At 36.7% G+C, this 24,138-nt stretch overlaps 1 protein-coding gene and 1 long non-coding RNA gene across 2 annotated transcripts; one reads left to right on the forward strand and one right to left on the reverse strand.

Annotated features, from left to right (window-relative positions):
• Positions 1-3,583: 3,583 nt before the first annotated feature.
• Positions 3,584-20,655, forward strand: LOC125244949. The gene is made up of 4 exons (XR_007179406.1): positions 3,584-3,931; positions 19,643-19,759; positions 19,833-19,971; positions 20,078-20,655. It is a non-coding gene; the product is annotated as an uncharacterized LOC125244949 (long non-coding RNA).
• Positions 4,499-12,933, reverse strand: LOC125244921 (polymeric immunoglobulin receptor-like). The gene is made up of 7 exons (XM_048155315.1): positions 12,787-12,933; positions 11,829-12,134; positions 11,307-11,624; positions 11,029-11,145; positions 5,834-5,911; positions 5,587-5,651; positions 4,499-5,499 (listed from the first exon to the last, which is right to left on the reverse strand). Exons 1-7 carry the CDS (start codon positions 12,833-12,835, stop codon positions 5,386-5,388), a joined length of 1,047 nt encoding a protein of 348 aa, XP_048011272.1. The 5' UTR covers positions 12,836-12,933; the 3' UTR covers positions 4,499-5,385.
• Positions 20,656-24,138: the final 3,483 nt, after the last annotated feature.

A 24,138-nucleotide genomic window follows, 5' to 3' on the forward strand; every position in this document is an offset into this window, starting at 1 on the left:
ACATCACAAAATATCAGAAAGAAAGCATGGCTTTCTATTTATTTGATTAAATTAATGAAACTTTGGTGAGCATAAGAGACTTCTTACAAAAAAAATTGTAATGGTATATATTCTTTCTGAGAGTTGATAGACGATCAGTACTGAGTGTTTGCTGGATGAACAGATTAATAGATTTTAATATTAATTCAATTACATCAAATTAATTCTATTAACTGATCCGAATATTTATAATTATAACACGTTATAACTAATTATTCATATTTCCCTTTTGAGATAATTTGCTACATCATTAAACAACAAATCTCTGTGTGTTAGCTAATTTATATTTTCCCCCCAAACCATCCCTAATGCCAAATCAACTTCTTTACGAATTACATAAATTATTTTGGCTTCAAAACAAAATATATATTCCTAATTTTACACCTCAGACTTTATGTTGGCCTACATTGAAAATGAGCCCTGCGCATGAAATGTGGGAAAATAAGATATCAACTCACAAGCATGTTTTATTAATTATTCGTTGAAACATGAGGACATTTTATTAGGCTAATTTGTCCCTGTGTTTTAATTTTTTTGTTTGTTTTAGTTCAATCGTGGCTACCTTTTAGTCTACTTATTCATTTTTCAAATCATAAGAACTAATTAATACAATGTTCTCACATTTTAACTTATACAAAGGATTGATTTAATAAAAAGTGATCAACAATTTCTTAGTTCATTGTTTTTGTGTGTGGTTATTTTATTCGTTTTTCTCTTGGTTGTCTTGTAGGTGGCAAAAGAGATGAGAAAACACCTGATACAAATTAGGAGGTGGAAATATAAGTGATCCTGTTACACGTATGGAGTGGGTGTCTCATTTCAAAGGCTGCATCCAATGGAGGTCGCATTTGTTAGCCATGTATGTCTCATTTAAGAAAAGTAACAATTAGATTGCAAAGTAAGAAAGAAATGACAGTATTTTACACCTCAAAAAGAATAACAGTGAATTTTATCATGGTTTCTTTTCTTAAATAAAACATCCTCGATGACATATGCAGCCTACACTCAAAAAATGATACGTTGGATTTACTTAATTTTTTATGTCAACAGGTTCCACGTAACTTGGTAATATTGCATTTAATAAACATTTATTTCAGTTAACTTAAATTTATTACATAAGCTTAAAGGCAGGGTAGGTAAAAAATGTATAAAAAACTTTTTTTTCAAAATTTGTTTAAACTTTATTTATATATCAATACATATTTAAAATGTAAGTACTCTGAAAAAGAAAGTATAACAATCGAGTGTCTGTAGACCTCTCACGACTGTTTTAAAGACAGCTCATTATTTCCATTCACTCCACCCCCTCCCTTCTGGGCTCCTTCCAAAGCCACGCCCCCAAAACGCATGAACGTGCGACTCCGACCACTGAGCTGGAAGACGCATTATTTACCTGAGACGAGCGGAGAGGAAGGAGCACAGTGCATGTAGTGACATCATGTCAGAATCACATGTAATAAAAATAACTTTATAATTATGAAGATAAACATAATTTAATTCGCTAACGAGTTAGTTATCTATAAGGCAAAGCTAAAAACAGGTTGCATGATACACGTTTTTCCATTACCATCATTTACACTGTGATGAAGATGAATTTCGTGTAAGATTCATAACATATACGTTGTTCTACAGATCAACAGAGTAACATACACTCAAATATCAACTCACAACTGCATTGCAGACACAAAATAATAACACACACATACAACAAAGTGTGTACGACACACACAGATACAAGATAAAGACATCAGTAAACATAGGTAGAGAATATAAAAACAAAACAAAGGCGAAAAAAACGTGCAGGTAAACTTACAGGTGAACATGGTAAAAGAGTTAGACAGAGGGTAAATATAGTTCTAAGAAAAGTTCCTAGATGCGGAGTAACGTTAGGCCTACTATCTGTTAAACATGTATTTAGTTATCTAAAGCAAAATTATGCACAATTCAACACTATAGCTATCATCTTGAGCTAGGCCTATAGATTATTTGTCGTCTCTACTACGGCTCGCTAAGTAATGTTATGTTAGCTATATTACGCAGCTACGTGTGCTAATGACACATGCTTCATGAAAAAATAAACAAAAAAATATGTATGATCAAAATACAAAAAGAAAGATTTACCTGTCCAGCAGAAATAAAGCCATCAAGGAGTCACTTTTCAGCCCCTTGAGTTCCCTCAGTTCTCGCCATCGCTGGAGAGCCACGCCGATATTAACTCGCGTTTTATTTCTTTGTTTATCCAAAGACTTTTTGTTCATTGCCTTTTCTTGTACTGTTACTGTCTTCCTTTTTTGCCTGGTTTGCCTTCACTAACTGCATAGGCCGGTACTGTGAATTTTGCTTGCTGTTTCTCTGCCATTGTTTTGGTATTCCTAGGATCCATGCCTCTTGAATTCCCCAAATCAAACGTGCGCGCGCAAGTGGGCAGGTCATGTGTGGCAAAAGGGTGGTTGCCATGGTTGCGAGAGAGTGACAGTCGCCTAAGCCAATCCTATGTTTCGTCCCGGATGGAAATAATGAGCTGTTTAATACAGATTAAACGGTCTAGAGTCACTCGATTTTTATACTCTTTTTATCAGAGTTCTTACATTTTAATTATGCATGTATATATATAGAAAGTTTAAACAAATTTGGAACAAAATTTCTTACCTACCCTGCCTTTAACTCAATACCATTTAGTTGAATCAGGTTAACATTTTTAATTTTGTCCAAAACCATTAAGATTAATTATCCTAAAATTAATATCAAACAGAAATTAGATTACAAGTAATCCAGTAATTGATTAGTTTACTTAGGTGTTGTTAGGTATTGTTAAGAGTCAGAAGATGGTTTTATTCCATCTATGGCATGTCCAAAATAACTGTTTTTATTATTAAAACAACTTTAATTGTTGTTAGCAGGTCCTCAACCCAAGCACATGTTCTACACTTCACCACAATGGTAACCCCAAAACTATTAACATAACAGGAACTTTTAAATACTAACATAAAAGAAAGTAAACATTAAAAAGTCTCTCCATTTTCTTATGTTGCTAAAAACTGCTTAAAATAACACTTGATTTCAACATTTACCCTCCCAGATCAGCCCATTTGCAAAGCATGATGGGAGTGAAAGTCCTGTTTGATTGAGTCGTGGTTGAGTTTACTTGATTGAAACATGTTATTGTAATATGAAGACATAAAGTTAAAAAGTAATCGTTTCAAGTCAATTTAACATGAAGCAAATTTGAACCAGAAACCTAATACAATGGTGTTGAATCAAAATAAGTTTTTTTTTTGAGTGTACAAATGCTGCCTTTGAAATGGGACGCAGCAAGCATCTCCAGCTGGCCTCTTGTTAACTTGCACAAGAGTGATCTTTTGTCATTTTGGACTTTTCAGATTGCATAAAATTGTACTTTATTCTGTAAAACCCCTAGAATTATGTAATAACCTTAAAGCTGCAGTTCGCAACTTTTTTTGGTTAAAAATGATCCAAAATAAACTTTTGAGCAAGTACATAATCAGCCATTGTTCAAAACTATCTCATTATCTTGTCTCGATTCACAACGGTAAGCTTGTAATAATGTTTTATAATAAGAGCAACATGGTGGATTTCCGCGGGAAATTTGAGCATGCAGCAGTTCGTCTGTGCGTCATTACGTCACGTCTGTAAACAGAAAGGAAGGAGGCTAATCAGTTTTATCATGTGAGGACGCAGCTGGTAGCGGATCATTTATAGCCTTTTCTCACAGCAGCTGAAATAATTAAGCTTATCATTTTGATGGCGGATTGTAATCCAGAAAGATCCAAATGACAATCATCAGTGACAACATGAGTGATTGTCAAATCATCAGCAATCATCAGCAAAAGATTGTGGACTGTGGAGTGGCTACAGAAATCGAAATCTACAGGTAACGCTAATATACACACAGTCACGCAATGCTGATGTTGTTAACATTAACAATTTGAGAACAATATAACAGTAATAATAATTTGCACGGTTTGGCATGATCCGAGCTAAGTAATCGTTAGATTTAATCATCATTAGCAGTGCGATTTATTGTAGGCCTAATGCTTTTTTCCTCAGTTGGTCAAAACAAAAGTGGCAGACATGTTACTTACTTGTTCAGATGATATTTTCCAGTGAAAATTCTTATATTGGTCATACTTTCAAGACGTAGAATCTGTGATTCTGAAGTTCAGTATCCGCACCGGTGCGGTGACTGACAGCAAGCACTAGATTCATCCGCGCTGACGAGCTGTGCTGAGACACAACACACGTACAAACAACTGTTCCGCATATGACTGCAATCGCATGTTTCAAACAGCGATGGCGACAAAGAGGAAAAGCTTTAAGTCAGTTATTATTAAATAGTAATATATAAGAATTTGAAATGAAATTATAGTATTAAGGGTTAGTTATTTTAGTTATTTTATGTATATGTGGTGGGGAGGTGTGAAAAAGATAAGTGACTTGATTAAAGAACAAAATTAGTCATTTTTATTAAATAATTTTCCATTTATATTAAATAGTGTATTATTATTACTTTTATTATAATATAATTTTTTCCCCCTTTGGACAGTAACTCTGTTTCTGTCAATAAAAACATATTAGTAATAATACCATACTAATAAATGTAAAAGTACAACTAAAAAAATGAAAACAAAAACAAACAATGAGGCTGACTTGGTAAAACAAGTCACTTATTCATCTTATGAAAGACTGAAACGAATTAATGGAAAAGTAAAAATAAATGAATGGAGGGAACATGGTTCTATTTATTTGTTGTTGATTGGATGGAGGCGGATCTGGATGCAAGCTTGCAGTCGATTGTAAGAAAGAGGGATTTATGAGGACAAAATGACTCAAGAAGTTCTTACCAGAGAGAAGTCTATTGTTTTCATTAGGAGAAGTTAAGACAAAGTTAAGAAATTTTTAATTTACATTTTAGTAAATTAGTTAAGTTTTAAAATATGAAACATATGGATGAATTGTTCACTATGAGATCAATAATTATTTCATGGCAAATTTAAACATTGAATATGTCAACTGCTAAATCTGACACTATGGTTTGGGAGAATTGAGTCACACTATGAGATCATTTGGTGAAAGCGCATGAACACGGTGTGACTCATTTCTTTTTTCCTCTATTAGTGCTCAGCTTTCTGAAACTAGAAATGTGCAACTCCTTAATTCTCTAGTCCTGCTTTAAAATGCAATCATTCTGAAAATCATTCTCCAAACAATGAACAGGTTTTCTTCTTAAACTGAAGTTACACAAAACCCTCAATAATAAAATGTACATGATCGTTTCAATCTCTTTCAAATGCTCACCATTAAATTGACTATATTCTTTCTTGACGTTTAGCGTTTAACTTTGATTGGGGCGTACTCAGTGTGCTCTGCTGGGTCACTCTCTCTGTGAGCTGGTGTGGTGGCAGTTTTAACATGGACTACAGTAGAGTACGTCACGTCATCCTGGAGAAAGAGGAAAAGATGGGGTGATTGCTGGCACAGTATTCAATAAGTTGTGAAACCATTGTGCAATAGTGAGTTTGTGCTGACCTGATTGTCTTGTTCTATATTTAGTTCTTCTTCATCCCTGGTCACCGTTTTCACATTTCTGCCTCCTACAACATAAAACATTTTAGCCAGAATGTTTTAATGTCATCAGAGAAATTCATCTAAATGTTGGTTTTCAATAGTTATTGGTTTTGTACCTATTATTCTATAGTGTTTCGAGAGTTTACAGCTGCATTAGCTGGTCATTTACGAGTATATCTGTGAAGAACGTGTGATTGTGTTCATGTACCTCTGCATCTCCAGTAGATAAATGCCAGTAATGCCAGTAATAGTACTGAGAGAATCACCCCCAACAAAATAAAAACATCTGTTGAGAACAGAAATACATGACAAATGCATTCTTGTTTTCAAATTTAGTATAAATATTCAACAATTTGATATAATAAAAGCTGCACACACAATTAAATGTACACTATTTAACTTCTGGTTAGAAACAAAACTGCATGCACGCAGTTTAACTTTGTGTAAATTGCATTACGTAAGAACATTGTTTTTGTTGTATTTTGGCTCTGCGTGACTGTGCAAATTAATATGATCCTTTACAACAGATAATGCTTTACAATGAACTCTGTTAGAGAGCTACATATTGCAATTTATCTGTTCAATAAAATACCTAACTTTACTCACCTGTTGAGTAATAAATACGGCATCTCCTCATTGCTTTTACAACATTTCAAATCTGAAAAGCCAAGCCCATGTTGATTCTCATTGTATTACGAGCTCTGTCTCATCTCTTTTTCTAGCAGACTCCTCTGTTCTAATTCCTCTGAGGTTAGAGATTCAGCGTGCTGGTTGTGACAACTAACCTATGCCACTTCCACACTGTACATGTGTCAAAGTTGCATTTATGCACTTTATTTCAACTTTTCAAATATTTTCTTCATTTTTATTAAAAATAAATGCCTTTCCAATCTGATTTGTGATAGGAAAAGGGAGAAGAGTGAGTTCAGCAAAAGGCGGATTCGAACCCGGGTTGATCGCATCAAAAGCTACATTCATGTGCCATACGCCCTACAGCAGTAAAACAGATCTCGTCTTTTTAGTATTAAACTGAAAACATTCAATGGCTTAATCACAGCTTACATGCATTAAATTGGACAATTGTTGGTATTTTCAGCAATATATGAGGTAAATTCCGTTTTGGGTTGACACATGACAACTAAAAAGATATAGGTTCACGCTACTTTTCTCTGCTCCACTGCCTCTGAGAGGCCGCCATCTGTTTGAATTGTTTCTGAAATCTCAGAACTGGTCACGTGATCGGCTGCTAACATTCTGATTGGAGGATCTCAAAAATTTGACCACGACTGATCTAACGTATTCAGATAGAAATTTGTTGCTCATTCTCAGTGGGAAAGTGCCCAAGCAACGTTGCTCATCAACATTGCTCAAAAAGTTGCCCCATGTATCATCACCTTGAGGGGGGTGATTTTTCTTTTTTTTTATAACTCATACTTTTAAATATATTAAGCCTTAAAGTTCTGCATAATTAAGGGCGTGGTCACTCGAGTGACAGGTGGATTGCTGCTGCTGTCTGAGCCATCATGTCACCTCAGCTAATTCCAGCCATTGAATTTGGCATCTCTGCCGTGTTTGTGCTTTTTTCGGGATTATTTTATACAATTATAAAATAATATGGTTTGCTGCGTTAATAGTTGAGACTCGAGATTTGCATCTGTGTACATGTGCACGCATGCGGAAGATAAACAGAACACATTGTTGGATTGTGGCATTGGCTAGAAGTTGTTCACCAGATTTACTACAATGACAAGGGCGGGAGGATATAAAATGGATATTAGAAATAAAACTGCTGCATTTTGAAAAATTATACTTTGGACACCGGCTCATTTGTTTGTGAGATATATGATCATATACAGTTTTACAACATAAACGCTGCTCAGGTTGCATAATTTCTTGAACGATGATGGAGAGCAGATCATTCAGAAGAAATGTGATGCAAACAATGGATAATATATCAATATTTCCTGGATTTAACACTTTTGTGGACAAAAAGTGCTGTTTTCAATCGACACTCGTGGACATTTTACCCAAGTGCCACAGATTGGATTCATCTCGCGATCGCTATTTCATTACAAAGGTATGAAGTCTTGTTTTGATTGAACGTGTTATTTTTACATTCAACACAAATTACAGTTACTGGAGCTGGAGCATCTATATTGTAAAAAAGACACAGTAGATTGACCTTTAGATCTTTCTAATGATATAACTTATCTTTATTAATATTTTAGACAGTATCTAAGATGAACAGATAGCTCCTTTGCCTGATAACATGATCACGTCGAGCTAGGCGGGCGTGGTTTCAGTAATCAGGCATCTCAGTCCCAACCGCGTCCCGCCTCTTTGCCCATTTTCAGTTATCCGGAAGTGACGCCCTGCCAAGATGGCAGCAGCCTCATTTTTGCTTCAAAAATGCTCTTCAGAAATCTAGGGCTGTAGTCAAGTCCACCTTTGTCGAGTCCAAGTCAAGTCCAAGTCCAAAAGGTTCGAGTCCAAGTCAAGACCGAGTCCAAAGAGGTTCAAGTCCAAGTCAAGTCCAAGTCCAAAAGGTTCGAGTCCAAGTCAAGTCCGAGTCCAAATGAGACAGTCAAGACAGAGACAGAAAAAAAGAATCCTCTTCAAGACCTTCGTACATAACTATTGATAATTTATGTGATGTGAGAGACAGCATATCTTAGATTATAAAATAATAATTTTGCATTATTATTTTTTGCATTATTACATGTTTTTAAATTCTCTACAACTGTGGTTCCCAAAAATTTTACAGTCGCATACACCCTGTGGCATTTAACATTCTTCTGCATACCCCCTCTCTTCCACTTAGACTGCTGCAGTCCACACCTTTTCCATTAAGGGACAATATTTTCCCCTTTAAACTGATTGTGCATTACAGTGCTTTTTTTTTACCTCTATAAATACCTTTATAAAATAAATAAATGTTTTAAATTAAAAATGTCCAAAAGAGAAATAAGCAATGATGTTATAACGTGTGATACTTTTAAAGGTCCCGTTTTTCGTGGTTTTTTGAAGCTTTGATTGTGTTTATAGTGTGCAATATAACACGTGTTCATGTTTCGCGTGTAAAAAAACACAGTATTTTTCACATAATTGACTCTCATGGTTTTTACACAGCCACAGATTCGTTCACAAAACATTGATATGCTGTGTTCTGCTGTGGCTTTCGTTTGAACTAGACATGCGCTGATTTTAATTTTCTTGGCCGATTCCGATTTCCAATTTTTGGATAGTGTGATCTGCCGATACCTATTTTTGCCAATTATGATTTTCTTTCTAAGAACTATAATTGACAGCATATACAAACAAAAATCTACCTTTCTTCAACGCAAAGTTTTATTTTCATAAAAAAGTAAAACTCAGTAATAAAATAAGAACAAATAAAAAAAATTCCAAACAGCAAATAAATGCAATAGAATAGAGAGCTATGAAACTAAGTTTTTCAGGTTAAGTAGGTTTCAATTTAGATAAGAAATACTACATAAATTAAAGTATTCAAATGTAAAATAACACATCCACGTTGGTTACCTTAATTTCTGTATTTTTATTGTAAATATTAAATACAGACTTATTCTTACCATTAAAGTTACCATTAAATTTTCTTTGTCTTTTGTTCTTTAAATAACATGACAGACAGCAGCAGGAATATTGGACTGCTGTCCCTTTAAGAGTTAATGACCCAATACTGTTACACAACATGCGTTCTCTTAGCTATTTAACGATCCAAAACTGACTGTGTTTATCTGAATAATTGCCAAGACGAGCATTTTGTCATAATTTTGTATGTATTTGATATTTTAAGCGCAGTAAGCAACTGATTTTGGTAATTGTGACTCTGTTTGACTTCTGTCTCTGTTTGAGAATGAGCGTGGCTTTTTCGCTCCACTGATCAGTGGTGCGCGCGCTTTTGGTGTGAGCGCGAAACCTGCGGGAACCGGAGCAAATGAGACGAGAGAGAGAGCGAGAGCGAGCGAGAGAGAGAGCGCGCGGAGGCGCCCGTGCGAGTGTATGTCACTTCACCGTGAGAGAAGAGAGCGAGAATGCGCAGCTGACGTTACTGCCTGTGCCGCTGGTAACAAAAAAGATCGGCTCGGAATCGGTAAGAAGTGAGACTGAAAAGCTGGACTCGGTCGAGACCAACTAGGACTTGTGGCGAGACCAATGACCAAGTCCGAGACAAGTCCGAGTGCAAATATCACCGAGTCCGAGACAAGTCCGAGACAACAGAAAAACGTCTCGAGTCCGGACTCGAGTCCAAGTCCGGACTCGAGTACTACAGCACTACAGAAATCTATGGGTGACGTCACGGACACTACGTCCATATTTTTTACAGTCTGTGTTAGACGCATTCCTGTGTCAACATATTTTGTTGATCTAGGAACGTTCCTGTCGAAAAATTTAATCCAAACCACAACCCTACCCCTAAATCTAACCCTATAACATATATTTAGGTTAATAACACTGATGTAGAAGCACCTAACCCTAGCCTAAACTTGACTGAAAATTGTCCCTCAAATCTGATTGGTTGATTGGAATGTTGTTCTGGGATGAACAAATAGGCTCACCATAGTGAATCAGGGTAAGACAGAGACACTTTTTGTAAGGGTTGATGATGCATTGACCCATTATGCTGCGTTCACACCGAACGCATCTGGGGCGTCAAATTCGCGCCAGACGCGTCTAGTTGGACGCTTGAACATTTTGAAGTCAGACGCGAATTCGCGTCATGGGAGGGGCTTTCATCTCTTTCTGCACAGATCCTCTGAATAAACACATAATCTCGTCAGTTGGAAACCTGTAGCGGCAATTTAACTCGGTTATGCCGGCCGACTTTTGCTAGCTAGAAGGCGACCTAGTATCAACAGCTAAAATCATGCAAAAAGTTTTACAACTAACCAGATTGTCCGATTTATTCACTTATTCTCTTCCAGGCAAGGTCCTTTTTATTCCTATCTCGATAAAAATATAATGACACATCCACACACAGCGACATCTTTGTTCTGGTCTCCACCACTGATCACATCATAAACACGTTACTACCAAAGCAGAGTCCCTGATTGGTTAACGCGCCGCGAATTTACGCCAAAGTTCAGATTTTTCAACTCGGGCGTTTGGGCGTCAGACGCTCAATTCGCGCGTCAGCCGCGTGAACGCTCAATTCGCACCGCGCCATTCGTGCGTCAACGGCCGATTCGCGCCGCAGGACATCTAGACGCGCGTTTACATTGACTTAACATGTAAATCAGACGCCCCAGACGCGTTCGGTGTGAACGCAGCATTATATACATTTTGGTAATTTTTATAAAAAAAAAGTTACATAGGGAACTTTTAAAAATGAAAGATGAAAGAATGATAAAATATTGTAATTGTGGTATAATGAAAATGACTTACATTGAGATGTGTCGTGTGGTTGTTGAGCTGATGGAAGTTCTTGTGTTTGGTGTGAAGGTTGAAGTGTTGATAAACTGATGGATGTATGGATGTGTGGTTTCTCTGTCCTGAGAATAACTGTCAATGATAATGTGGTTTCTCTGTCCTGATAACAATGATAATATAACAATGCAAACAGCATGTCATCCTACAAGTTTACCTCATTCCTCTAAATATTAAGATTCTTCATAAAATCAGTAGTAATGATGATCAAAGTAACATCAACAGAACAAAACTACCTTCAACACGAAGTCTGAAGTAGACTGTTTTAGACGAGACAGAACAAACATAGTCTCCTTCGTCCTCTGCGGTCAGTGCTGATATGTGTAGAGAGAGATTTCCTGGAGATGTTTGATTCAACAGTTTGACTCTGTTCTTGTGCTTCTCAGAGTTTTCATTTGGGTAAATTTCCTTATAAGCATTTTCTACATAATACATCCATCGTATCTGTTCAGGTTTAGCCAGTAGTTCAGAGCATGAGCAGGGCAGAACCACAGACTCTCCTGCATATCCAGTCACCGCAATCGTTGCCTTTGTGTTCTGAACCAAATTACAGCCTAAAAACATATTTATACAAGAAAAAAGCCATGATTGAGACACATTGTAGTAAGAACAAGTGAAACTCAAAGGTCAATGAATCTACAATTTAAAGTAAAAAATAAAATAATAATTTTGTAAAAAGAACAATTGAATGTCTATTCTTGAACTATCAATCATGTCTAACAAGAGAGATTTATATTTCTAGAAGAAGCATCACTTACCCTTCACTGTTAAATGAATGGTTATATAATGTCCTTCAGTCTCACACTTATAGTACCCTTGATTTTCCTTTCTGAGGCCAGAAATGAGAAGAGACAGATTTTGTGGAGAACTTTCATTAAACAGCACACGTCTGCCGCTGTACTTCTCATACTCAAATACTGGAATCCATCGTCCACCGCCATCAAACCGCCATGTGAATGTGTTGACTGTAGACTGAGGATGAGCGCAGGAGCAGGGCAGCACCACTGATCCACCTGTGTATCCTGTTATTTCTATTTTCTGACGCTCATTTGAAAGAATACAGCCTGAAAACAAGAGAGCTTGTCAAAAACTTACAAATGGGCTTTACTGGAATATATAATAATCAGGAAAAAGCTGAGAAGAGCTTCAGGTTTGTGTTCATGAGCAGCACTTTATTGTGTTTATTAGATCTCACAGTAATTCTCTTCTTTGAATGAACTGGACATTTAATATCAACAACTTAATTTCTGAAGGATTTTTGATCAGAAACTTGTAGTTTAATGCAATGTAAGTTATGTTAATGTAAATTAACATGATTTTAAAAATGTTGTGAGGGCCTTTATTCAAACCTTAGCGACTTTTAATGAACATAGAAAGACAATGTTGCTCAAATCTCATCACATTCAGTTTCTGTATGCATTACTTCACTATTAAAAAAGTCTCATTCCTGATTTATTATACAATCAAAATGTCTGTTTCATCCTTTAAGAATTTGTCAATTGCAGAGCTGTTCATTCAACTTTCTGTATGTGTGAATAGACAGACTTTTCTTAGAAAAACTACAAAATACAATTTTCTTAAAAGATGCATTATTTTTTAAAAGTTGTTTTTAGATATGTTTTAAACTGATGTTTTAAATAACTACAACTACATCACACTGATCTCACACCAGCTCCTCATAAATTAAAAAATAAATAAATAAACATCTTAACTTACCAGAACTAAATTGAATCATAAAGAAGAAAAGATATAAATGGTCCCTCATGACTGGTTCTCACTCACTAATAGGCACGACTCTGTTTTGTGTGGGCTCTGTCTTTTTTCTTTTTTTTTTCAGTTCCTGTTAGCTCTTTTCAGAAACTCCAACTTCCTGTTTCATGATAAATCTCTGTATTTTTTCCCCCATATTTAAGTAATATTTTAGCAAATAATCAAACAGGACTATATTGGTTGTGTGGGGTTAAATATTCTTTATATAAATCATCAAATGAGTCATGAATAAATAAAAAAAATCATCTAGTTTTAAAAGTTTAGACTGCTTTGTTTATATACTGCATGGCTTATTTATTTATAGTTACAGGTCATGGTTGGCCTTAAGTCAAACTAAAATAAGCCACAGACCTTCAGAAGAAACAAGAAGAGAAGCTCTGAAGACGAGACAGATGCTCCTCATCGAGGGCACACAGATGACCAGTTATTTCTCTAGTTTCTCATGAAAATGCTCCTGACTTGCCCCTGTTTTTTTATTTATTATACTCTGTTTTATCAGCTCATCTTTGTAATGTTTGTGTAAAAAGCCTGAGTGAAGCAGATCAGTAGCTCATGCAGTGTCATTTTACACATAAAACCACAGACGCCTTCACACACACAGTTGCTTCCTTAAGGGGAACCTGGTGTTATGACTTGTATGGCTTAATATTACGTAAATGACGTCTCTTACTGAAATATGTAGTAAAAACCCATGAAAGATTTATGTTATTTAAAAAATCCATGGCATATTTGGACAATGGGGCACCATTTTGTTTAGGTACAGTGCTTTATATGTCGGTGACATCAAATGATTGCACTCATGCTCTACTGACACTATCCTGTTGCTATTTTTACCACAATACAACTCTGCATATAATATATGACGCCACATTGTGCAGCTTTTGGTTGTAATTTCCATGCTCTCATGCTGTTAACATGGGCGCCGAAAAAAATATGCGCTGCTTACGCTCTGCTGACTCGTGCGGTGTGAAACCATGGTGCATTGTGGGCAGCAGTGGCGGCTGGTGCAAAAAATTTTTGGTGGGGCGCAAACATTTTTTGTTTTAGAAATGCAGGAATGAATAGGCTAATTGTTAAATAATCATTTAACAAGTGATATAATAATGTATCATTACCGCTTATCTAAAACATGGAAAATTCATTATTTAAAGCATGCCATAGGGCTGGGATCTAAAAAAAAAATTCTGTATTTAATTAAAAAAAAAAAAATTACATCCTGCCCAATATTGTCCTAGAAACAATGTTCATATTGAAGGCTATAAAAACAAACATGAATGTAACTGTGTAGTACATGCTATATTATGTGCAAAAAAGGGATCAAATCACATTAGAGGCTATATTCTAAAATTGTAACTTTACAATCTAAAAACAAAATGTTTTTTAAAGCAGAAGTTAAATACACTAAACAGTCTATTTAAATACACAACAGTCACTTTACACAGTTACTGCTATCGTACAAATACACTTAGTTGTATTTTCAAAATTCTACATATGGCATAATTATGTTCGCCACAAAAACGAATTTTCAACTACAAATATTTTTAGCAAAATTTGTTTTACTCATATTGAACTCCGTCTGTTTGGCGCGCATGCGCGCAGCGGCGCTCGTCCACGAAAGGTTGTGCTTGCTGAAGGCTCGTCCACGACTGACTGCAAAATGGAAATATTTTCTCGACTTTCTAACATTTGCAGATGGAGAATATATCTGTGAAGTGTAAATAATGCACTGAGGAAATTACTGGATGTCACTTCAGCATAAAAAAAATATTAATAGAAGTATGTTTGTGTCCACCAATCGCAGCACAAGTTAAGGTTACGTATGATGACGAAAGCACGTTAGTGCGAGCCCTCCCGGAACCCAAAGAGAATGCATTGAATCGCGCCACTACTGGCCAAGCCCTCATTTGAGCAGTTTGGGGGCGACAAAAAATCGCCCATTGCAGATAAGAATTGAGGACGCTGATTGGCTAAATTTTATGTCACATCTTGAATATATTTATATATTGAATAGGTATTTGACTAAATTCTACAAAGACCCGCCTCCTTTGGGCGATTTCTCGATTGCCCCTCAGCTGAAATTGAGTGGTGCACACAGAGAGGACATATGGTGATTGTGAAAAAAATATTTTCCACAGATGATTTTCTAATATATTACATCATACAAATATACATTTAAATAATTTATATGATTATTATTTTGCGTGTGTGGTTCAGGGAGGGCGGCGCCCTAGCGCCCTCTATTGGCCAGCCGCCACTGATTGTGGGTATTCTCCAGCCATTAAGCGTGCACCGGTTGTACACTCGTTACTGCGGTGCATTGTGGGATTGAATGAGCACTCGACAACGTTCACTATGGTTTCGTACACCACTACAAATGGCTGTTCCCTCAAATAGTGCCCTATTTAAAGGTATAGGGGGCAATGATGGCGCAGGCAGTTGAATCATCCATCCACTTCGTTTTATCTTTCTTGTTAAATTGTTTTAAGGTTTATACATGCTGGTTTTCATGACAGAGCTCAAGATAATTTTTTCATTACTAGTACTGGAGCTGCTAGTTTTTAAATGATTATTAAACAGACAGCCCTCCCAGTGCACCGAGTGTCTGAATTCACTCACTCTTTTCATTCACTTCTTCAAGTGACTATATTAGTGGACTAATGTAGTGAATAAGGGTATAGGGGGTGATTTCGGACACAGCTTGCCTTATTCTTGAATGAATCAGCTGTTTGAGGGTCAAAGATGAGATGTCGCCATTTTGGTGTCCGCATCAAATTAAATAAGGCTATATGCACGGTTACTTCCTGGTTGTCGTTAAGCTCTGGCATTTCCGGTGAACCGTTAGCTGTTCATTCTGTAGTCGCTGTACACTGACACAAAACCATCAGTGGTTGACTTTTTAATGTTGTTATTCATATTTTAATGCAGTTATCACATTTACCTAATTTGCCAATAAACCAGTTTTATTGATTGTAATAAAGATGAAGCTATTCGGACTGTTTAAAAATGCCTTGTCTGTAATTAGACACACATATTTTAATGTGATGAACACAAAGATTATTTGTTCATCCTTCTGAGAATGTCTCCATTGTAAAACCGAGTGTGTAAAAATGTAGGAAATTCAACATTTGATAGAAAACACTTATTTAAAAATAAAAAAGACAATAATTACCACTTTAACCAGCAGGTGGCAGCAAAGTAGTATTTATTTGCACATGTATCAGCCATTTCCTCTAATCGTTTTTCACTGCTTTTTGACTAAATATTAAACATTATAAAATAACTAGGTTTGAAAATACATTTTGTCACTGTGAAGTATGAAAAAATCCTAATAAAAATGACTTTTCTTGTGAATGAATGACACAGAAAGCGAGCACCACACTTCCTTTTGTAATCACAGCAGCTGTCAGTCAGTGCAGCGCAAGATCAATGATTTCAGCACACTTGTAAAAACACACATTTTATTCAATTAATCTAACTAAAATGCACAGTAAATTTAAATTTTTGAAGCTTTTTTTCACATAAAAGTGTGAAAACTGATGGTTGAATTGAATTTAGCCGAGGAGGAACAATGAGATACATCTTTATTTATTTATATTGTATGCTTACGTTTGAATAACTAAATGAATGCTATGCCTGACTATTTAAGTGACTATATTCTGATTATAAACTAAGATTACACTACTGGTGCTCAACACACCAGCAAATGACATCTAACCGGAAGTTTTCTAGCTTATATTAATGCGGAAGTTCTAAAGAACGCTCTGTGCATATAGTCCATTTACAAAAGCCATTTTATGTACATAATAAACATGTTTAAAGGATTACTCCATTTTTAAATAAACTTTAGCTGATAATTTACTCACCCCTATGTCATCCAAGATGTCCATGTCTTTCTTTCTTCAGTCGAAAAGAAATTAAGGTTTTTGATGTAAACATTCTAGGATTTTTCTCCATATAATTCATTTCAATGGGCACCAAACGGTTGAAGGTTCAAATGGCAGCTTCAGTGCAGCTTCAAAGGGCTTTAAACGACACCAGACGATACCAGACGATGAATAAGGGTCTTATCTAGCGAAACGATCGGTCATTTAAAAAAAATAAAAATAAAAAAGTTTATAGGATCGTATACACATATTCAAATGTCTTTGTGTCAGTTTATTGTTTAACCCTTTGAGCGGTACGTTCCCACATATGGGATGTTTATTTCTGTGCCCCTGGGCGTACGGTTCCACATATGGGCTTTAGACTGTTCAGCGACGTCACATAACTGCTAGATTCAAACTGTGCTTTCGCGCTCTGGCTGCGAGACGGACGCGCGCTCTCTTGTCATCACAGCTATGCAGTGTTTTCAGCCACATAATGTTTCTTTTAAGGTTTCAGACATTTAAATACGCATAAGCACCATTAAACAATACATTTGGAGTTTATAAAATACACACTGATGTCAGACGTCAGTGGAAGCATCAATAAACAGTGAATTCAAATATAATTTGCCGACATTTATTCATATCAGACACACATAATGGGTCTAAGTAACTATAAAGTTTACTCTCTTATTCTTCCAGTTCACCAGCCACTTACTTGCATATATTTCAGGAGAAACTGATGTATTCACCTGCTGTAAATCAGACTGACAGGACTCTGTGAACTGCAGTGCAAACTAAGATGGCGGCGCCCATCTCGCATTATAGATCAAGATAAAGATCATTTATAAAGGTTTTTAAACGACAAAACACACTCACTTACGCATATTTGAGAGTCGGAATATCATATAGTTGATGACATGTAAGCAAGTTTGCGAATATTTTAAATAAAAAAGGAAAAACAAAATAATAGTGATCCATCTCTCATACAGTGTTATTGTGGCTACGTTCAGCGCTCGTGACACGCACGCGTCGCCATGGAAACAATAAGAGCAAACGTTCTAAAATAAGGGTCGCCTTAAAAAAAACTCACTCTGGCGGTCAGTTAGAATATTTTAAACTCACGCTTGAAAGGTGTGCGTATCCTGGGTGTTTTAATTAGAAAGCCTAAAAGAACATTTTTGTCAGGACAGAAATTTGTGACTTTTCAGAGATTTCCTATACACAATCCTGAGCGAATGAAACTGTGGTTGCTACACCTATGTCAACCGTGACCTTTTCAACGTAATTGCGTATTACGTGACGTCACAAACGCGCATCTAAGAAAAGAGCAAAGCCAGCATTTGTGCTTATAAAACTTAAACTTTTTAAAAAAAATTTTTAAATGACCGATCGTTTCGCTAGATAAGACCCTTATTCATAGTCTGGTATCGTCTGGTGTCATTTAAAGCCCTTTGAAGCTGCAATGAAGCTGCCATTTGGACCTTCAACCGTTTGGTGCCCATTGAAATGAATGATATGGAGAAAAATCCTAGAATGTTTACATCAAAAACCTTCATTTCTTTTCGACTGAAGAAAGAAAGACATGGACATCTTGGATGACATGGGGGTGAGTAAATTATCAGCAAAAGTTTATTTAAAAGTGAACTAATCCTTTAATGCAAGCAGTGTGTCTGCTTTCACATTTCAAATCACTTTGAGAAAATAAAATATCAACAATGTGTAAAATTGTCATTCAGCTTAATGTCCAGACTTTGATTTTACCATTACATCTTTAAATAAACATAAAATACCAATTTAAAAATACATTTGTGTTCTTGGCATTTTCAAGTAAGTGTTGGCTGTCACATATTAAAAGGACTATATTGTTTTTTTGTTTTGTTTTTTTAAGTATTTAAATAACCAGGGGACTTTTGTCCTGAATATTCAGTTTGTCAGAGGTCATTCAGTGTAACAGGATCAAGAAGCCATTCTGAAATCAAATAAAAAAACTGATAGTCATTCAACAGTCTGAGACATCATTAGATGATACCCTGAATGTAACGTATGGGGAGCGGGACAACAGAGTTGGAGATCCAAATGCAGGCTTTAATAAAACAGGAAGAGCAAAGTCTTACAGAAAGAGGGTCAAACACCAGCAAACAGATACAAGAGGGCAAGGCAAAAGAGTAATCCAAAACACAGGCAGAAGTCAAGACAGGCAGCAAACGATCATCATCCAAGGAAACAGTCCAGTGTCAAAAACACAGGCAAGGAACATGGAGACAAGGTCGAAAACAAGGCTAAACAATACTAAGCAAAGTGTGTGTGAAGTAGTGATGTTACGTATGACACTGAGGCTTCGATGTGCGTATCGCGCATGCGACACAATTTCTAGCGAAGCCCCATATCGGGGTGTGTATTGGTCACGTGATCGATGACAAATGAAGCCTCACTTTCTATCCAATCACGTGCGCGTTTCGCTTTGCGTGTCAGAGGGTTCGAACCCCAGATCTTACTTAACGAGTCCTCGTTGGCTCAGTCTGGTTGATGGGTTTGTGAGGAGAGTGCTGTATTTTGAAAGTTAATCAATATATTACATTTAAATAACCAACAAAATGTATTTGCCACTACTTGTTCATTCTTTTTTATTTATTCTTACTTTATTGTCTTTTTGTTTTTGTAAAATCTTTGCACTTTTGGTGTTTTTTTTTAGGTAACTTGGTGTTGGTATTTGGGGTTAGGGTGGGATTAAGGGAGAGGGGATAGGGTTGGTGTTTGGTGAAGGATTTGTGTTTAGAGCAATGGCAACAGCCAAAAAAAGAAAGACTTCCCCTGGGAATATTTTGAGCTTATACGTACCAATGTATGTATGCTTTTCTAAAAAAAAAACATCAGTTTTTGCTTAAACTTATTTTGTTCTTGTATGTAATTTCTTAATTTCATATAACTTTATTCAGAAGGTGAGATGCTTGGTGTGTGACAAGGAACTTGTGTATGGAAACAGCACATCATCCATGCTAACTCCTCTTTACATGAGACTGCACAGCCCCAGAACAACCCTACAAGCACACAAAGTAGGACTGTTGCTTCATGATTTTTATTCATAATTGTGAATTCATTATCATGATTTAATTCAATTCATTATAGCATCTCGCAAGCAAATGGTTGATGAGGCATTGGTCAACATGGTCATAAAAGACTCTCAGCCATTTTCAGTGGTTGAGGATGAGGGTTTCAGGGATTTATCCATGCCCTTGATCCTTCCTATATAATCCCAAACAGACAGGTGAGTTTAAAAGAGGTCAATTTTGATGTATAATCTATATAATACATCTATATCTATAATAATATAATTGTATAATTGTCTCTTATTTTTTTGTGACCTCAAAAAGGCTTTAAAGAAAATGGTGGCTTTAAAATATGAAGAAGCAAAGAGGAAAGCCAAGGCTGAGATGGAAAAAGCAACTGCTGTGTCTCTAACATCAGATATGTGGACTTCTATCAACACAGATGCATATCTTGCAATAACCTGCCATTACATTGATGACAGTGATAAGATGAATACAGTGTTGTTGGATGTTGAGAAGTTCCCAGACAGACACACAGCGGAAAATATATTTTTGTCCTCACACTTCTTAGGTGGAAATCTTTGGCTTCTGTTGGACAGTGCTGTAGACCACAGCAAACAAAGTTCAAATGCCACTTCTGATGCGATCGTACAAGTTGATAGATACCTTACAGAGACAAACATACAAAGAGCTGAAGATCCACTTGAATACTGGAGAACGCAGAAACATGTTTACCCCCTTCTATATACATTGGCATTACAGTTTCTGTGTACCCCGGCCTCTTCTGTACCATGTGAAAGAGTGTTCTCTAAGGCCGGGGAAGTACTGTCTAAGAGGAGAAATAGACTCAGCCCCAACACTGTGAAACAGCTTTTATTTCTCAATAAAAATAATTAACACAATTTTATCCCCTTTCTGTCTTTCCTACAGTTACACAAGCACTATCAAAGTGTCATAAGAACATTTAAAAACAGATGATCCTATCACACAATGTCCTTTTTCACTAGTGAATGCGTGTAGAGATAAATAGTACATTACATCATATTAAATCATGTGAGGTCATATTATATTTTATTAAAGGGTAAATTAATTTATTTAATGGACAAATGAAACACACACGTGTAAGGCTTTTATTTGTACACATAACATTGAAACTGTGGAGCGTGTGGTGGTTACATCATCTGACAGAGCTTCTTCCAAAAGCTTCTGGCTGCTATGTTTTAAATAAGCACCAGATGGCGCTGTTCTCGACACTCTTGAAGCTTTGAATCTTTTCCCAGAACAGTCAGGGGAAAGCCTCAGTGCTTCATGAGGCTTCATTTACCCATCCCTAGTGTGAAGGAGTGCAGCTTATAAAGGGAACCTGATGGGAAACAGGTGTGAGTGTGATCAGTGCCTAGCTGAGGGATTGTGGGAAATTAGTCCAGAGTGAAGTGTTAATGGTGAAACGGAGACCTCTGGTGGGAAGTGGAAGGAAGCAGCAGTGGGTGGAAACATGACACTGAACACCATGTTGTACTGCAAGAAAAGTGAGTTTAATTCTCTTAAATATTTGATAATTTCACCTTTTCATGGTGTGGTGGCCTGAGTTACAAAAATGCATGTCTTTCAGTGAAACGCAAAAAACACTATTGTTCGATTTAAAAAAAAAAAAAAAAAACAGATATTGTGAATGATTGTGATTAACTTTACTGGTCAAGCTCACTGTTTGATACAGGAGGCCAGTTGATGGCCTGCAATATAAGCTGAAGTAGAAGTTTGTCAATCAGAGTAATGCAAAGTCTCTGTTACACCACAGTGTCATCCATTACACTGAATGACAGTAGCACTGTATAAATAAATATTTTAGCATCTTATTTATTTTACAGATAAATGAGGAATGTTTAGCACTGACCTTAATAAATATGAATATTTTAGTGCATTTTTGTATTGTTTAATTTGTGTTATTGATTCATTTTAGATGCCCACAAACAGAGAGAGTTGAAAGGCACTGTAAAAAGCCAAAAAGCTATTAAAATAAATACAGAGCCAGTAGTGGCAATAAATACAGAGCCAGTAGTGGCACTCTTAAAGCCCATTCACACCACAAACAATAACTATAAAGATAACTATAACAATAGTTTCCACACCAATCAACAATAACACTGTTCATTCTAACCATGTGCAGTTTTGTCATTTGCCACTTTAAATGCTGGAGCTCTTTAAAGCGTAATAGATTTTGTTTGGCTGTCAATGTTTTTATCGTTCATTAGCAGGAACAAAAACACTCAAACAGATTCCAACAATATTGTTTCTCTGTGCCGTTATCGATTTGTGGTGTGGATACTGCTATTCTACATATTATAAAGAAAAAAATTCTTTAGAATGATTTTTTTAAACTATATGTTTATGTCACGGGGCAGGCCCCTCAGGCTGCACCCACCCCTACAACCCGTACCACCCTTGGGGAGTCGGACAGAGGCCAGGCAAGGACGACAGACAAGGCTTCAAGTAACACCGTATTTTATTGAGTATAAAAAGGGAATCTAAAAATGGTGAGTCTTCTGGGCAGGGTCGTTCCATCCTGCGGACCCGCCGGAGACCCACAGAGTGCGATATAGGGGGGTGCTCTAGTGAGTGGCTTCGCTGTCTTCCAATGGGAGAGATGGGTCGGGGCTCACACTGGGAGGAGACTACTGTAGGATCGTTCAGGTACGTATTTCGGGTGATGTACTCCCTTCTTCCCAGGGAGAGGACGGGTCGGGACTTACGACCGGAGGGTTTGTGATGGAACAGTTAAGGTACGTGTTTTGGATACGTACTCCTCTTCTTCTGCAGATGACAGGCAGAAAACTGACGGCTGAGGAGCTCCACTACCAAGCAGTCCAGGAAGTATTCCGGTATGAAATCCTCTTGAAGGGCTGGCAGACACAGAGCTTACAATGGGAGAAGTCCACTGCAAAGCAGGCAGGTAAATACACAGATACGTAATCCTCTTCTTCAACAATGACAGACAGAGAACTTACAGCTGGAGGAGCTTCACTGGAAAGCAATCAGGTGAGTATTCAGGTATGACTTCCTCTTCACAATGGGCTGTCAGATAGTACACTCAAATATCTGTGGATTACAACAGAGTTAGCCTCTTCTTATGTCTTAGAACGTGACAGAAAGCTCAGGTAAGTAGTGGACACCCGGCGAGTTTAAGTTCACACTTCACACATCAAAACAGTGCATCACATCACTTCATCACTGCAATTCAACACTCAGTGGGAAATACATATATAGAAGGCCGTCGCCCATTTCTGACCTGGCATTCACGTCAGAGAGTCCCATAAACAAGAGAGAGGATGGAGATCGATTGAACTACTCACAGTCTCTCCCAAACGATCTTACTGTCCAGCGATTTCCTCCTTCCGGTTGAGTCGACGTGCTCTTTCTCCCAAACTCACAATGCCGTGCCTGTTTGCCAGCCCCACTTCCTCTTCTCCACCGCTCACTCTTCCTCCGAGATTCACAGTCCCCCCAAAAAAACACTCCTTTAGTGCATCCTCTCTCCTTTTATCCTACCCTAAGGGCAACGTGTCCCAATGTCCACCGCTGCCGGGAATTTCCGCTAATCACCCCATTCGCGGGGATTTTTCGCTAAACCGGAACTAGCCCGGTGTTCCGTTGTTATTGGTCCAACATTAGTTCCGCCTTGACAGCTGGAATTTTTGTCACCTCGTGACATTTATCACTATTGTCATTATAGTTATCATATGAACAGGCCTTTAGCAAGGAAAAGAGAAAGGTATTCAGGATTGTGATTGTCAGAATAATATCTTACCAATATTTCTGAACAGATCTCCTTCACTACAGTATGTCACAAGTTCAAAAGAGACCATTGAGGGGATTATTCACCCAAAATACTCTTCCTGATCCTGATAATGTCGTTTATGTTGGCAAACAAAGTATTCATAAATGTAGCTGCATGCTGCAATTTTTTTGCGTCAAACCAAGTGATAAGCTAACATGGCAGTAGCATCAGAACAGTAGAAGAAAATGCTTATTATTTTTCAACATCTGCTTCTGCTTACATTTAATATTAAATTATACATTCCAAATTATATTAAAGGAATATTATTAAAACTAATTTAATGATACAGACTAATACTAAAAACATTGCAATTATGGGAACAATAACAATATTATCTCCCTTTTTGTCAAAACATCATTCAGAGTAAAAAAACATGGTCATTCAATGTTAAGGAAATATTTATGTAAAAATTAAACAACATACTTATATTAATTTATTATGATCACATATTCTTTTATATATTTAAATACAGGTCAAAATATTTTAAATTAGATGCACCGATGTATCGGCCAACAATCGATATCTGCCGATAAAATCTTCACTATCGACC

Source organism: Megalobrama amblycephala, linkage group LG14 (genome assembly GCF_018812025.1).
Source record: "Megalobrama amblycephala isolate DHTTF-2021 linkage group LG14, ASM1881202v1, whole genome shotgun sequence".
NCBI lineage: Eukaryota > Metazoa > Chordata > Actinopteri > Cypriniformes > Xenocyprididae > Megalobrama > Megalobrama amblycephala.